At 37.4% G+C, this 15,139-nt stretch overlaps 1 protein-coding gene across 1 annotated transcript in view; it reads right to left on the bottom strand.

Moving 5' to 3' along the window:
• The window catches only part of RAPGEF5 (Rap guanine nucleotide exchange factor 5), a gene marked incomplete at both ends in the record, with an annotated part of 218,864 nt that overhangs the window by 161,337 nt on the left and 42,388 nt on the right, over nt 1-15,139 (bottom strand). Inside the window, 2 exons of the mRNA XM_084230165.1 lie at nt 4,001-4,169; nt 5,868-5,989. Of these exons, the coding sequence (XP_084086291.1) occupies nt 4,001-4,169; nt 5,868-5,989 (291 nt within the window). The remainder of the gene's footprint in view (nt 1-4,000; nt 4,170-5,867; nt 5,990-15,139) is intronic.

The raw sequence follows: 15,139 nt of genomic DNA on the forward strand, positions 1-15,139 counted from the left end.
TTTCAACAGAATATTCCAACAGGATGCCCAGCTTCTTCACACTCAGGGTTCATAAGGGAACTGGCTGTCCATTCATTAGGCAAAACGAGTAAGGATGAGATCCTGCTCCCTTTCCCCACCCCCGCCCCCAGTAGTGTGTCTCTGGTTTATTTATATTTATATTTTTACTTCATTATAATTAGTCTTTTTCCTGGATCAAAACAAGGGTAGTGGGAATTTTACGGGGACTATAACCAAGATGAAAACGCATACCTTTACAAAAATGAAAAATGATGGAAACATATATAAAATAAAACTTAAAAAGACAAACAAAAAAATGAGTAAGGATGGGAAGGGCCTACCCTAAGAGGAGAGGCAGGCCAAGGTCCACACACCCACCATATACCCAGAGGCTGTTGGCTGAGGCACAGGACACAGCACAGAAACTGAACCTCTTCACTAAAATATGCCAAATAAATAACTAAAGGAACTTTTTAAATGACTTTATTAAAATAATTTTACTGAATTAGACTAAAATTACAGAGCATCTTTTCCTTTTTTGATGATGCAGCAGGATAAAGGCTCATGTGGACAACTTAGAAAAAAATGAAGAAGCTTCATTTTTCTTTACAGGTCTGAGTGGACCAAGAGTTGAACTTTAGCAATCCCCTATAAATCTTAATAACAATGTAAATGCAAACTGCCCTCTAATGGGTAGAATACAGTTTTATGTATTCCCAACCCTGGCAGGCTGGGAGTGGAAGGAATGGTAGTTGAACTGAAATGGCTAAGCTTCCTCACAGCTTAAACTCTCAGATGAGTCTGTGTTAGAGAAATATCTCACTTGTCCTGAAAGAATTTTAGGCTGTTACACTGTTACTTCAGCATTGCTAACTGCTGCAGCACCACCCCCACAAAAAAAGGGGGGGGGTTAGGAAAAAGTGCATTTTGGATGACTTGATTTGGCTTTCCATTTAAATGAGATATCATGACTGTTAATTTCCCCCCAGAGAGAGCACTCTTGACAACTGCTTTACTCACTTCTTTCAAATTATCTACTCACTTTGTATAGAAAGTTACTTTGTATAGAACAAGAATTATGTTTCCTCAAATTACCCTAGAAACCTGCAGCAGCTTGCTTTAAACATTCTTTTTCAAATGAAAAAAAAAATCCAAATTTCCTCTTTTTTAAAAATACTTCTGTTCAGAACATGGCTGTGTATACATGAAAATATTAAGTGACTTATCACATAACTTTAAAGAGATCTATAGAAAAGACCGCAAATTAGAGGGGCCTAATGGAAAATGGCATTGGCAGACCCTAGTATTCTTCAAATATCAACAAAAAAACTAAATTCATGGTACTGGGTGTTCAGTTCATAACTGGACAACTTAAGTTAATGAATCTAGAAGGCTCCACAGGGCATTTAAGAAGAATGGATAAAAATGGGTAACAGTAATAGGCTAAAAATGACATAGAAGAATGGAAATTATATATATATATATATATATATATAAATAAAATACACACAGAGCAAGAACACTAAAAGCAAGTATAATATGAATTGGAGACATTGCAGAAGTTTTTCAGTTATGGTAGGACTTGGGCTCCCCCTTGAGGGATGGGTAGAATTTGCCTAAACAAGCAAAGAGGCAGGGGACTGAGAAGAGCATCACACTGGTACCAGAGCCTGAATGGCTGTGGGATGGGGGCAGAATGAATGGAGACCACCAGATTAGAGAAGCGATGGTGAGATCGGTGCATAGGAACCACAAGGACTGACAGCACAACTGAAAGAAGACCATGTCCTTGGTCATCTTTGCTCTGACCATAGTTATCCCAAGCCTGGGTAACCTAAACCTTGGCTTTCCAAAATACAATCAAACTCATCCTACCGAAGCTTACAAGTTTACTTACAACTCTAGTATAAAAATACATATTCTTTCTCTCCAGAGAGACTTGGAGTGGTTCCACAATTTTATCTTTTTATAGTCAGTACTTATAATACAGTACAGACGAATCCACTATTTCCTTTTTTTTTTTTTAAATAGAGGCATGTTTTATTTATTTGTTTGTTTGTTTGTTTGTTTGTTTTTGTTTATACATGCAGTTTCGCATCCCAGCGCTCAACCACTGCGCCACCGGAGAGGCCCTCCACTATTTCCTAAAAACGATTTTCCCAGAGGAATTACCATTCCCAAAGGGACATGCTCACTGTGAGAGAAAAAAAATTGCTATATAAAACCTGCTACAGTGATTCTCAACCTCAGAGGCCTGATATTTGTGTTCAAATGATCAGTGTGATAAAAGACTGGGTATCATCTGGAATGACTATTAGAACCCATGTTTTAAAAATATTTTCTCTTAGAACTTAGGGTAGGCCCAGGGTTTCCTCATAATAGGACCTTCTCACTCACTGGCACTCCAATCTGCTTTCCAAGTGGGAGAGAAAGCAGTGGAGCTAAATCATGAGCTCTGTTTGAAATTTTATTTCAATTTCCCTGTGTAACCTTGGCATTGTACACAATTCATCTTGAGTTCAGGACAGGAAATGGTTAAGAAGAGCTGCTAAAGAACACCAGTCCCACAGAGTCAAAAGCAAGTCACTGCTACCTCTGTTTTAAAAAGCATACCACTTCTTTTGAGACCACTTGTTAAAGTTTATTGAAATGTTCCTTGACTTTTCTTAGGACATTTCTGATCTATATTAAAAGCCTAATGTACTAAAGAGCAATTTCTATACTTCCATTGAAAGATGAATTACATTTGAATTTTACTTCACCACTGCGAGGTCCTCCATAAACAGAGGTCATTGTGGTGGTACTGAATTCATAGCTCTTTCAGAGTTAGCCTAACATTTCTATATTAATAGCTTCTGTTTATAACTTCTCAGAAAGGGAAGCTAGAACGATCCCCTTAACTCCTGGGAACACCTTCTAGTAGGTGCTAAAGCAAGGGCTTTAGAATCAAACAGACATTAATTCAAACCCTAACATTCTAACTACCCTTTTGCATGACCTTGCACAGGATACCTGCCTATATGCCTCAGTTTCCTCACTTACAAAATAGGGATAATACTACATTACAGAGTTTATCTGAAGATGCAATAATGAATATAAAGCAGTTAGGAAAGTTCCTGACATAAAATATATTTTCTGCAATGCATCTTTCTATTAATTCACAGTATCTTGTTAATATTCTGACACAATTCTTTTCTAAAAACCTTTATTAACTGTTCAGTATTGACTGCCATCTTTAAACTAACCAGAGCAACTCATCATTGTTGTAAACGCTTTTCTGTGAACCTATTTTCTTACCCATGAGATGGGGATAACACCACTTGCCCTACAAATCTCATGGAAGTCAGAGTCAACAGTATGGAAATATATTCTGAAAACTAAATCTGTAAAATATATTAACTGAAATTTTAATCTGCAATTCATTATACCCAAATAAACTTGTCCTTAACATTATGGTTTAACAGAGGCATGTCAGAATCACCATATCATGACTCAAATTCTTTTCCCAGATCTTCTCCGATTAATTTTAATCCATTTTCATCATATGGTGATTCAGTATCTTCATGTGATAATGATTCACGTGTTTTAATTCGCCAAATGTTACATCTAAATTATTTTCAGAAATGTCTGTTGAGTTCTTTCTTTGGAAAGTCATGACTTGATAATGGATAAGATGTGAGTTATTATTTTATTCCAACTTTAGCCAATCATGTCTATTCCTAACTTAGATCATCTACTCATACAGCAATGATTAAATTAGAAATCTTATGGTGCAGCTAGTGAGGTATGGGATCCGCATGCCAGTTCAGCCATTTATTAACAGGATTTAACTTTCAGCAACTAATCTTGCTTTTCTGAACTTGCATCTGAGAAATGGTAACTGAACAACTACCTCTTACTGGAGATGGGAACCTTCAAGGGCATAGTATAATTCCTAGACACACTAAATATTCTCTAATTGAGAATAATTTAACAATGGAACAAAATATCATCTACTTACATTTCACAAATGCCAGTTCTAGCAGGAATGAGAGGCACAAACTGCAATAAAAGCTTGACACCATTTTGCCATTCTTCCTCTCTTTCAAATTCACAGTACAAGTAGCTACATTCATCAGATGAAAACTGATAGAAAACATAGGTATCTTGAAAGTATAAATGCTGGTCCACTGTTGGAAATAAAAAAGATATGGATCAGTTTTTCTAAGTATATTATTTAGAAAGTCACAAACCAAGTAATAAATTGAAAGCCCTGTTAGGTTTTTTAAAAAGATTTATTTATTTATACAAGAACTGGGGTACAGGCCAGAGGCATGGGAGGGTGAGAGAATTCACCAGAGACAGAGCGGGGAGCAGAACAGGTGGACTGAGGAAAACACTGCTGAGGGGAGCAGCAGGCGAGACAGGAGAGGTCTGCTGCGCCATGTGGGTTTCTCCCTGGCTGGCCAGGAATCAAATCGGCACTGCAGAGGCTGTGGACAGCTTCACAGTGCTGCACTCAACCCACTGCGCCACTGGGGAGTCCCCCTGATAGTTATTACAGCGAAGACAGGGTAGGGTTATAATAACACATGCTAAACCCATCAATGTTTACAATTCCATTGAATTTAAAAGGACTTATTGAAAAATCTAGCTTTATATAACTTGAAGCTTTGGATAGCATATTTACATGTATTTTATAATTTTTCTGCTTCAGAGAGAGATGAAGTAAATAGCAGTTCAAGGAGAGGGGGAAAGTCTTTAGTGGCTCAAAGCAAACTAATACACCAAAATAATTTACTAGTACAAAAATATAAATTGATGGTAAGTTTTACTTCAGTGGTTCCCAACTGGGGGTAACTGTGCCCAAGAAACATTGACAATGTCTGGAAGCATTTTTGTTGCTACAACTAGGGGGTGCTACTGGCATCTGGTGAGTAGAAGGGTTGCTGCTAAATATCCTATGAAGTACAGGATAGATGCCTACAACTAAGAACTAGCCAGCCCAAAATATCAGTACTTACCAATGGGGAAAACCCAATTTCAAAGGAATCTAGAACTAGCGACTTTTCAAAACAACTTTAAACAGAAGGCTGAACCATGCAAGCAGGTTGATAATGACATTACTCAAATGTAGTTACTTTTCTAAATAAGAGTTACAGGTGCTAGATACTATTGATTCACTAATATTATACCCATATCTCTATCATGCTTCATAATCAGACTTGAGATATGGCTTTCAGAACTTTACTGAGTTCCCTGCTTCTTACTATGTGTTACATATAGAAAAAAGGACTTTCCAAGTAACCAGCAAGCACCTAAGTGATATAGCTAAACAGAGTCCAGATTGCTTGCCTTCTATTCCCTGGGGTCAGCTATGAAGAGGGACAGCCACCATTTACTCTAGTTTCTAGTTAACATCTATTTTCTGTTCTGTTTAAACAGCCATTATTCAAAGGTCACATCTCTAACTGTTCATGATTACTTAGTCAATTAAAATTGCATACACATTCCACTCATAAAATCAGTTTCTGATGATTATTCTAAGTACAGCAAGATAAATCACACAGAGCAACTAAAGATATCACTGATTTGTTAGAAAACTTGTGAGCAGCATTTTGAGTAGAGAAGGGAAGGGGTAAGGAAAAAACTCTTGATTCATAGTAGTCTATGAATCAACAAGCATCTAATAGGTGCTTGCACACCTAATATGTGTGCAAGAAATAAAGTCAAAGGATAACCTGTCATATTTTTAATAAAAGAAGATGTAAATATTTACCTGCAAAAACTATTTCCATCCATATTGTAACATTCTTTCAAAAATATCAAGTACATTTTGGTCTGATAACTTCATAATGATTCTATGCCTTCAAACACGTAGTACTAACCTGATGATATAATTCCCATATCCAACAGCAGCTGCCATACACCAATGGCCATAGATCTGCACTGAACAAAAGGACAGTGTTCCAGAAGCCAGTCGACCAGTTCTGACCCAACGCAGCTTCTCCTGGACAAAAGCAAAGGCATTCACAGTAAGATAATGTTGGAGCTCATTTGCCAAAAAATTGATATTTAATACCATCCCTTTCATATACTTGCATTAAAAAAAAAACTCAAGAATAAGTGACACATACCTCTCTTTCATCTTTCAAATACCATTTCCTTAGAGGAATCAGTGAAATTATCTTATATTTTTTCTTCAAAATACCCAACACGTAGTAATTATACACCATTTTGAATAATATCTATTTTCCTCATTTGAAAATAACCCCTCCCCCACCGCTGTGCCAGAGGGAAGGCCCCTGAACCAGAATTTTTAACCAATATAATTAAAACCGGTGGGAGATTGACATCAAGGCAGGAAGCACCTGAGTTACACATGGATCATCAGCCTGATTCTCCTGCCTAGAATTTAAGAACAGATAAGAATGTGCCTGCCACTATGAATAAATTCATATTTAACAGGAACTCCATTATATTTAATGGGAGGTATTGTTTCATAAATACAATTTTTGTTTAATGTTCACTCATTTGAAAATAATTTAAGAGAATAAGACTTCAGACAAATAAACAGTTCATGGTACACAATAAGTTCTTAATATAATAGCAGTTCTTTATATAAAGATAATGCTTCTGCCTTGATAAGACAATTTCCTCAAGTTGATGGGGATAAACTTCTGCTCAACTGTTTGCTGATTTCTCTTGTCTCTTTCAAAACAAAATATCTCCAAAAAGGTTAGACAAAGTTAGTGGGTTATAGGGTTTTATTTGCTAATCTTTTAGAGATTAAATTCTTAAATTTATCTCAAAAAATAAATATGACTGGTAGTCTTCTTAATATAATATAAACAATCTAGTTAAGTAGCTTAGACCATAAACCCATGGATCCAGATGTGCGTGATAGATTCCACTAATCAAACACAAGGTCTTCTCTGTGTCTTAAAATACACAATGTATTCAAAGAATGCTCCAACCTGAGTATCTGAATAGTATCTTTATGCCTACTTTTCCCTCTTTATCAGTATGATATGGGAAAAAAAAAGAAATATCTAAAATGTTTTTGTATTTAAGAAATTTTATTGAATCCAATTCAGTCTCCCTTATGACATAATGTCACCAAATGTTTATAATATCATATAAAATGGCTATCTTTACTCTATAGTTGGTATTTAAGGACCTAAAATAGAAAAATATTACCTATTTTCCTATCTCTTATGATTGACATAGTTGCACATAGACCTAAAAATCACACAGTTACTAACTGTATGAAGAAATGCCAAGAGGTGTTACATTTTTGTGCTGTAGGAAAAAGTAAGGCGGTAAATTTTTCTGCTGAGATATGTGATCTTATATTACAGCTATTGATAAAGCATTACTTTGTGGCAAAATATCACTATATGAAAGATACTCTAAGGCACTTAGGACAATATCAGACATGCTCAGTAGCATGTTAACATTAAAACACTAGAAAGACTAACAGTCAAATAAATGAATGGTTTTTGAAACAAAATGAGAAAAAGTGTTACAACAAAACAGACAATTAGGCTAAACAGTCACTAATTCTATAGGACACCTTTCATGTTAAAGGCTCAAAGTGTTAATTAAATTCCTCAACACTCTTGTCAATTAGCCAATATCTTTGGACTTATAAAGCATGGTGTAAACACTGTATCATCTGAGTCCTTATTCTCAGAACAATACAGCTCCTCAGCCTGCTCTGAGCGTCTGATGACAACTAAACAGGACAGAACCAAACATTTACTAAACAAACTGCCAAATTGCAAGAGTTGGCTAGACAGAAGCATATGCTTGGTGTTCATAGCTGACAGGGAAGACTGTTACATACCAGGGCTTCTCAAAAACTATTTAGGAGTCACCTGGGGGACCTTGTTAAATTAACTGCACATTCTGATGCAGCATGGCTGGGTAGCCTCATTTCTAAGTAGCTGCCTGGTGATGCCGGTGACCATAAGCCCTAACCCCCCAGCTCAACATTTAATTGGAAAGGGCTCAGTCTATTTTGGGGGGTAGGGCTGAGTCAATGTGTTAAAACACATACTGCCTTGATAACATTAGTTAATCACCTTGACAACACCGGTTAATAACTAGGCTTTCCTGTTCTCAGAAAAGCTATGATGTCTTTTGTACAAGACCCCTTTCTATATCCAACTTCATCAAGTAATGCTTCAAGTTGCTTTCAACAATCCATCTGTGCCAGGGAAAACAACATTAGGAGTAAGAATAAACTCAGTAATATCACCAAAGCAAACAAAGTGAGTGAGCTGACTTTGCTATTAACATATACTCCCCTGACTTGCTAACCAGGTAGGTCCGAAACAATCCAGTTAAAATAGGTAAATCCACAGGCTTTAGGGGACAGCAGTGAGGAAGAAAAAAGATGGTGGGAAGAGAACGCTGTGAACAATGACAGCAATTCTTTTCCCCAGTATATTTTCAGTCTTGTACTGAATCCAGAAACTGTTGCAAGTACATGTAGATCTAACTACAGTTGCAATACTAGGTAGGAACACTGTGATCAGCTACAAGGCCAATGAGATTGCATATAACAAAACATAATTTAACCAATTTTGGGAACTGAAAATTTGGTTTCTCTAGGCCTCCTCCTGTTACCTGTTAATGTTGTTAGCAATTAATTCATGGTAGTGCAGGCAGAACCCTAATCTCAAATATAAATGCAGTGGTGGTATTTGGAGACTTATTTGAAGTTTCAAAAACCAGTGTGATTTTCCCTACAGTATAAAATGAATAGAAAACATTTCACAATTTTGAAAGCAATTCTCATATGGGACATGGAAAACACTTTACTTCAATTTATGACTAGACAAATGAAAATGATCCACATCAGGCAATCATTATAGCACTAATCAAAGGATTAATCAATCCTTAGATTATGAAAAAAAGGAGGTTCTGGCTTGTTCAAGATAGGAGGTAGCAAAACACACACTCTCTCCCCATTCTACTCCCACTACACCCTAAATGTGTTCTGAATTGGCTGGACAATCCTTCTACATGAACCTGATTAATCTCCTAGTTCTTTTTCAATTTATTACCATGGAAATCTTATAAAGAAACAAAATGGAAAACAATGACAGATCCTAAACATTAACTTTATGTGGTGGCCAAAATTAATCCTCTGAGATTACAAGACCCAAAGATTTATACATACAAGCTTTAATTTTAAAAGAAAGGGGTGCAATTAAAATATTTAGTTAAAAAAATAACAAGAAGGGGGAAATCAGACAAGTCTAAAGCTGAGATCACCAACAATTTTATTTTTTTTTAATAAAAGTTGTACTCGTATTAAATATTTTTACAATACTTGAGATCATAATTTTGTGTATTTCTTTTTTTTATAATAAATTTTATTGTTATATTCCCCATACAATTGCAGCCCCCCCATTCTGACCCCAATCCCTCCCCTCCCGCCCCCGCCCCCCTAAAAGTGTCTCTGGTTCATAGTTTTTTGTTGATTTTGATTTTCACTTTCTTATAGTTATTCATTTTCCTGGTCCCTTATTTAAGTTTTCTAGATTCCTGCTATGAGTGAGACCATCCGGTATTTTTCTTTTTCTTTTTGGCTTATTTCGCTGAGCATGATCCCTTCCAGCGCCATCCATGTTGCTGCAAATTGCATGTGTTTATCTTTTTTGAATGCTGAGTAATATTCCATGGTGTATATGTACCACATCTTCTTGATCCAGTCATCTATTTTTGGGCATTTGGGTTGTTTCCAAAGCTTAGCTATTGTAAACAGTGCTGCTATAAACATAGGGGTGCAGGTGTTCTTTGGAATTGATGTTTCTGTGTCCTTTGGGTAAATACCTAGGAGTGGAATTGCTGGATCATATGGAAGCTCTATGTTTAGTAGGTCCAGAAATCTCCACACAGCTTTCCACAGTGGTTGGACCAGTTTGCACTCCCACCAACAGTGCAGAAGAGTTCCTTTTTCTCCACACCCTCGCCAGCATTTGTTGTTCCTAGTTTTTTTAATATGTGCCATTCTCACTGGTGTAAGATGGTATCTCATGGTAGTTTTGATTTGCATTTCCCTGATGGCAAGTGATGTTGAACATTTTTTCATATGCCTGTTGGCCATTTGCATTTCCTCTTCAGAGAAGTTTCTTTTTAGCTCTTCTGCCCATTTTTTGACTGGATTCTTTTCTTTGTTGTTGTTGAGTCTCATCAGCTCTTTGCAGATTTTTGTGATCAGTCCTTTATCATTAGTGTTGGGTGCAAAAATGTTCTCCCAGTTGGTGGGGTTCCTCTTTGTTTTTGTTATTGTCTCTTTTGCTGTGCAGAAGCTCTTTAATTTGATGTAGTCCCAGCTGTTTATCTTTGCCTTCACTATCACTGCTTTGGGTGATGTGTCTGTAAAGATGTCTTTGATGTGCAAATCACGTAGTGTTTCGCCTATATTTCCTTCTATATATTTTATGGTTTCAGGTCTTATGTCTAGTTCTTTAATCCATTTTGAGTTGATTTTTGTGTATGGTGTGAGGTAGTGGTCAAGCTTCATTCTTTTGCATGTAGCGACCCAGTTTTCCCAGCACCATTTATTGAACAAACTTTCTTTGCTCCAATGCATAGTCTTTGCTCCTTTGTCAAAGATTAGTTGACCATAAATCTGTGGGTTTATTTCTGGATTTTCTATTCGATTCCATTGGTCTGTATGTCTGTTCTTGTTCCAATACCATACAGTTTTGATGATTATGGCTTTGTAGTATAGTTTGAAGTCTGGGAGTGTAATGCCTCCATTCCCTTCTTTTTTTTTCAGGAGAGCTTTGGCTATTCGGGGTTTTTTGTGATTCCATATGAATTTCATCAATAATTGTTCTATTTCTTTGAAGAATGACATTGAAATTTTGATTGGAATAGCATTGAATCTGTATATTGCTTTTGGAAGGATGGCCATTTTAATAATGTTTATTCTTCCAATCCACGAGCAGGGGATGTCTCTCCATTTCTTTGTGTCTTCTTCTATTTCTTTTAACAGTGTTTTATAGTTTTCTTTGTATAGGTCCTTTACCTCTTTTGTTAGATTTATTCCCAAATATTTGATTTTTTTTGTTTCAATAACAAAAGGGATGGTTTTTTTGATTTCTTCTTCTTCAGATTTATTGTTTGTGTATAGGAAGGCTACTGACTTTTGTGTGTTGATTTTGTATCCTGCCACTTTACTGAACTGATTGATGAGTTGAATTAGCTTTTCTGTGGAGTTTTTGGGGTTCTCTATGTATAATATCATATCGTCTGCAAATAGTGATAGTTTGACTTCTTCTTTTCCTATTTGGATTCCTTGGATGTCTTTCTCTTGTCTTATTGCCCTGGCTAGGACTTCCAGTATTATATTGAAAAGCAGTGGTGAGAGTGGACATCCTTGTCTTGTTCCAGATCTTAATGGAATTGCTTTCAGCTTTTCACCATTGAGAATGATACTGGCTGTTGGCTTGTCATAGATGACCTTTATGATGTTGAGGTATGTTCCTTGTATCCCAAGAATTTCAAGGGCTTTTATCATGAATGGGTGTTGCACTTTGTCGAAAGCTTTCTCAGCATCTATTGATATTATCATATGGTTTTTATATTTCTTTTTGTTGATGTGTTGGATAACGTTGATTGATTTTCGGATGTTAAACCATCCTTGTGCCCCTGGAATGAATCCTACTTGGTCGTGGTGAATTATCTTATGGATACATTGTTGGATTCTGATGGCTAAAATTTTATTGAGGATTTTTGCATCAGTGTTCATTAGGGAGATTGGCCTGTAGTTTTCCTTTTTTGTGTTGTCCTTGTTCGGTTTTGGTATTAGTGTAATGTTGGCTTCATAGAACGTGTTTGGTATTGTCCCTTCCTTCTCAATTTTTTGGAAGAGTTTGTGAAGGATAGGCACTAATTCGTCTCTGAATGTTTGGTAGAATTCATTTGTAAATCCATCAGGTCCTGGGCTTTTGTTTTTGGGGAGGTTTTTGATTACCATTTCAATTTCGCTAATTGTAATTGGTCTGTTTAGGTGTTCTATTTCTTCTTTATCTAGCTTTGGGTGATTGTAGAGTTGTAGGAATTTGTCCATCTCCTCTAGATTGTTAAACTTGTTTCCATATAACTGTTCATAGTAGTTACTGATTATTCTTTTGATTTCTGCTGTGTCCGTTGTGATTTCTCCTCTTTCATTGATGATCCTGTTTATTTGTGCTTTCTCCCTTTTTTCCTTTGTGAGCCTGGCTAGGGGTTTGTCTATTTTATTGATTTTTTCAAAGAACCAGCTCTTGGTTTCATTGATCTTTTGGATTGTTTTTTTAGTTTCAATTTCATTTATTTCTGCTTTGGTTTTTATTATTTCTTTTCTTCTACTGGTTTTGGGGTTTTTTTGTTGTTCTTTTTCTAGATCTTTGAGCTTCGAGATTAGGTTGTTTCTTTGAGTTCTTTCTTGTTTCTTGATGTGAGCTTCTATTGCTATATATTTTCCTCTTATTACTGCTTTTGCTGCATCCCATACATTTAGGATATTGGTGTCTTCCTTGTCGTTCAATTCAAAAAATTTTTTAATTTCTTCTTTGATCTCCTCATTAGTCCAGTGGTCTTCCAGTAATGTGGTTTTTAATCTCCATGAGGTAGGAAAGTTCCTTGCCTTCTTTTTATGGTTTATTTCTAGTTTGATGCCTTCATGGTCAGAAAAGATGGTTGATATGATTTCAATCTTGGTGTATCTGTTGATGTTTGTCTTGTGCCCCAGTATGTGATCGATCCTGGAGAATGATCCGTGTGCGCTTGAGAAAAATGTGTACTCCGTTTTTTTGGGGTTTAGTGTTCTATAGATGTCTGTTAAGCCCAATTGCTCTAGGTCCTTATTTAGAGCTTTGGTTTCTTTACTTATTTTTTTGTCTTGTTGATCTATCCATTGTTGATAGTGGTGTGTTGAAGTCTCCCACTACGTATGTGTTTTCGCTGATGTCTGTTTTCAGAGAGGACAACAGTTGTCTGATATATTTTGGTGCTCCTTCGTTTGGTGAGTATATGTTAATGAGTGTTATTTCTTCTTGAAGTATTGTCCCCTTGATCATAATGTAGTGACCACTGGGGTCTCTTTTTATCTTTTTGAGTTTGAAATCTGTTTTATCTGATATAAGTATAGCTGTTCCTGCTTTCTTTTTTGGTCCATTTGCTTGTAGGATTGTTTTCCATCCTTTAACTTTGAGCCTATTTTTATCTTTTGTAGCTAAATGTGTTTCCTGGAGACAGCAATAGGTTGGGTTTTGTTTCTTAATCCAGGCTGCAACTCTGTGTCTTTTTATTGAAGAGTTTAGTACATTTACATTTAGAGTTAATATTGATATGTTAACATCTGTATTTGCCATTGTGTTTGTCTTTCCTTTGATTTTATTTATTTATTCTTTTAATAACTTTTTTTTTTTTGGCCTTCTTTCATTGTTATTCGTCCCTCTGAGGTTCTGGCTTTAGGACTCCTTGTAGTATTTTTTGGAGTGGGGGTTTAGTTGCAATGAAATTCCGGAGTTTCTGTTTGTCTGGGAAGGTCCATATTCTTTCTTCAAAGAGGAAGGAGAGCTTTGTGGGATAGAGTATTCTTGGTTGGCATCTGTTTTCTTGGAGTCTGTTGACTATGTCCCTCCACTCTCTCCTTGCCCGTAGTGTTTCTTCGGAGAAGTCTGATGTCAGCCTGATTGGCTTTCCTTTGAATGTTATCTGTTTCTTCCCTCTTGCCAGCTTCATTATTTTTTCCTTGTCCTGGATTCTAGGGAGCTTTACTATTATGTGTCTTGCTGTATTTTTTCTTTCGTCGTGGAAGTTTGGTGTTTTTCTTGCTTCTTGTATATCAATTTTCAGCTCCTTCTTCACATTTGGGAAGTTCTCTTCAATTATCTCTTTGAATATTTTCTCTGTTCCTACTTCTCTCTCCTCTCCTTCTGGTATTCCTATAACTCTTATATTTCCTTTCCTCATGGAGTCAGATAGTTCCCGAAGTCTTTCTTCATTCTTTTTCCTTCGTACTTCTCTTTCCTTTTCTGTTTTGATTCTTTTTATTTCTGTGTCTTCAAGAGCATTTATTCGTTCTTCCATTTCATCAATTCTGCTTTCATTGCTTTTCCCAGAATTCTTTAGTTCTTCCACTAATTCTTTGATCTCCTGCATTTCTTTTACTTCCCTCTTTAGGGACTCAATTTCATTCTTCTGATCGTTGATTTATTTTCCCTTATCATTGTTTTCCTTTATGACTTCTGTCAGTTTTTTAATCACGGCAATTTTAAATTCTCTTTCTGGAAGGCTCAGAAGTTCTTCCAAGTTACTGTCGTTGCAATCTGGGGGCTGGTTTTCTTTTTGTGGTGTGCTTTTTCTCTGGAGAGTTGCTAGGTTGCGTGTGGTTCTTCTCCTCCCTACTGTCTGTTTTCTAATTTGCCATATGCGTTGGGACACTGTGTTGTTGGGACTGGCCGGCATCTTGGGTGAGCTTCTCTGCTCCCCTCTGGTTCCTCCAGGGGTCATCTGTCAGTTTCAAGCAGTCTTTATTGGAGAAAGGTCCCTGTCCTAAAATGTCGATGTGGGGACACACTCCCCTGTGCGCCTGGTCTGCCCCGGCGGTGGGTTCCTGCTCCCCCTCTGGGCTTGGACTGCAGGCCAGAGTGGGGTCTGTCGTGGGTGAACTTCCCCCGCTCACCTCTGGCTCCTGAGGAAGCCTTCTGCAGGTAGTCTTTACTGAAGAAATGTCCCTGTTCTAAAATGGTGATGTGGGACACACTCCCTGCGCGTCCGGTGTCAGGCACACTCTTCTGCGTGCCTGGTCTGCCCTGGCTGTGGGTGCTCGCTCTCCCTGCGGGCTCAGACTACTTGTTCGGAAGGGGCCGGGTGTGGGCTAACTCCCCAGCTGGCCACTAGCTCCTTCAGGAGCCTGTGCTGGCTTCAAGTCGCTAGGTGGCGCCAGAGATCTCTCCTAGAGCCCTTGGCGAGCTGATTTTCCACCCCGTGGGACAGGGAGCAGAGCGGGGATGGTAGGGTATACCTCAACGGCTTTGTGGTGCTGTGTCTGCCTTGTGCCCCACCGTCGTGGGGAACCCACGCCCCTAATTTCGTGCCCCAGGTCTCAGTTCCAAAGCCCTCAGTTCTAGGACGCGGGCTGTAGCCC

Source organism: Talpa europaea, assembly GCF_964194135.1.
Source record: "Talpa europaea genome assembly, chromosome: 3".
NCBI lineage: Eukaryota > Metazoa > Chordata > Mammalia > Eulipotyphla > Talpidae > Talpa > Talpa europaea.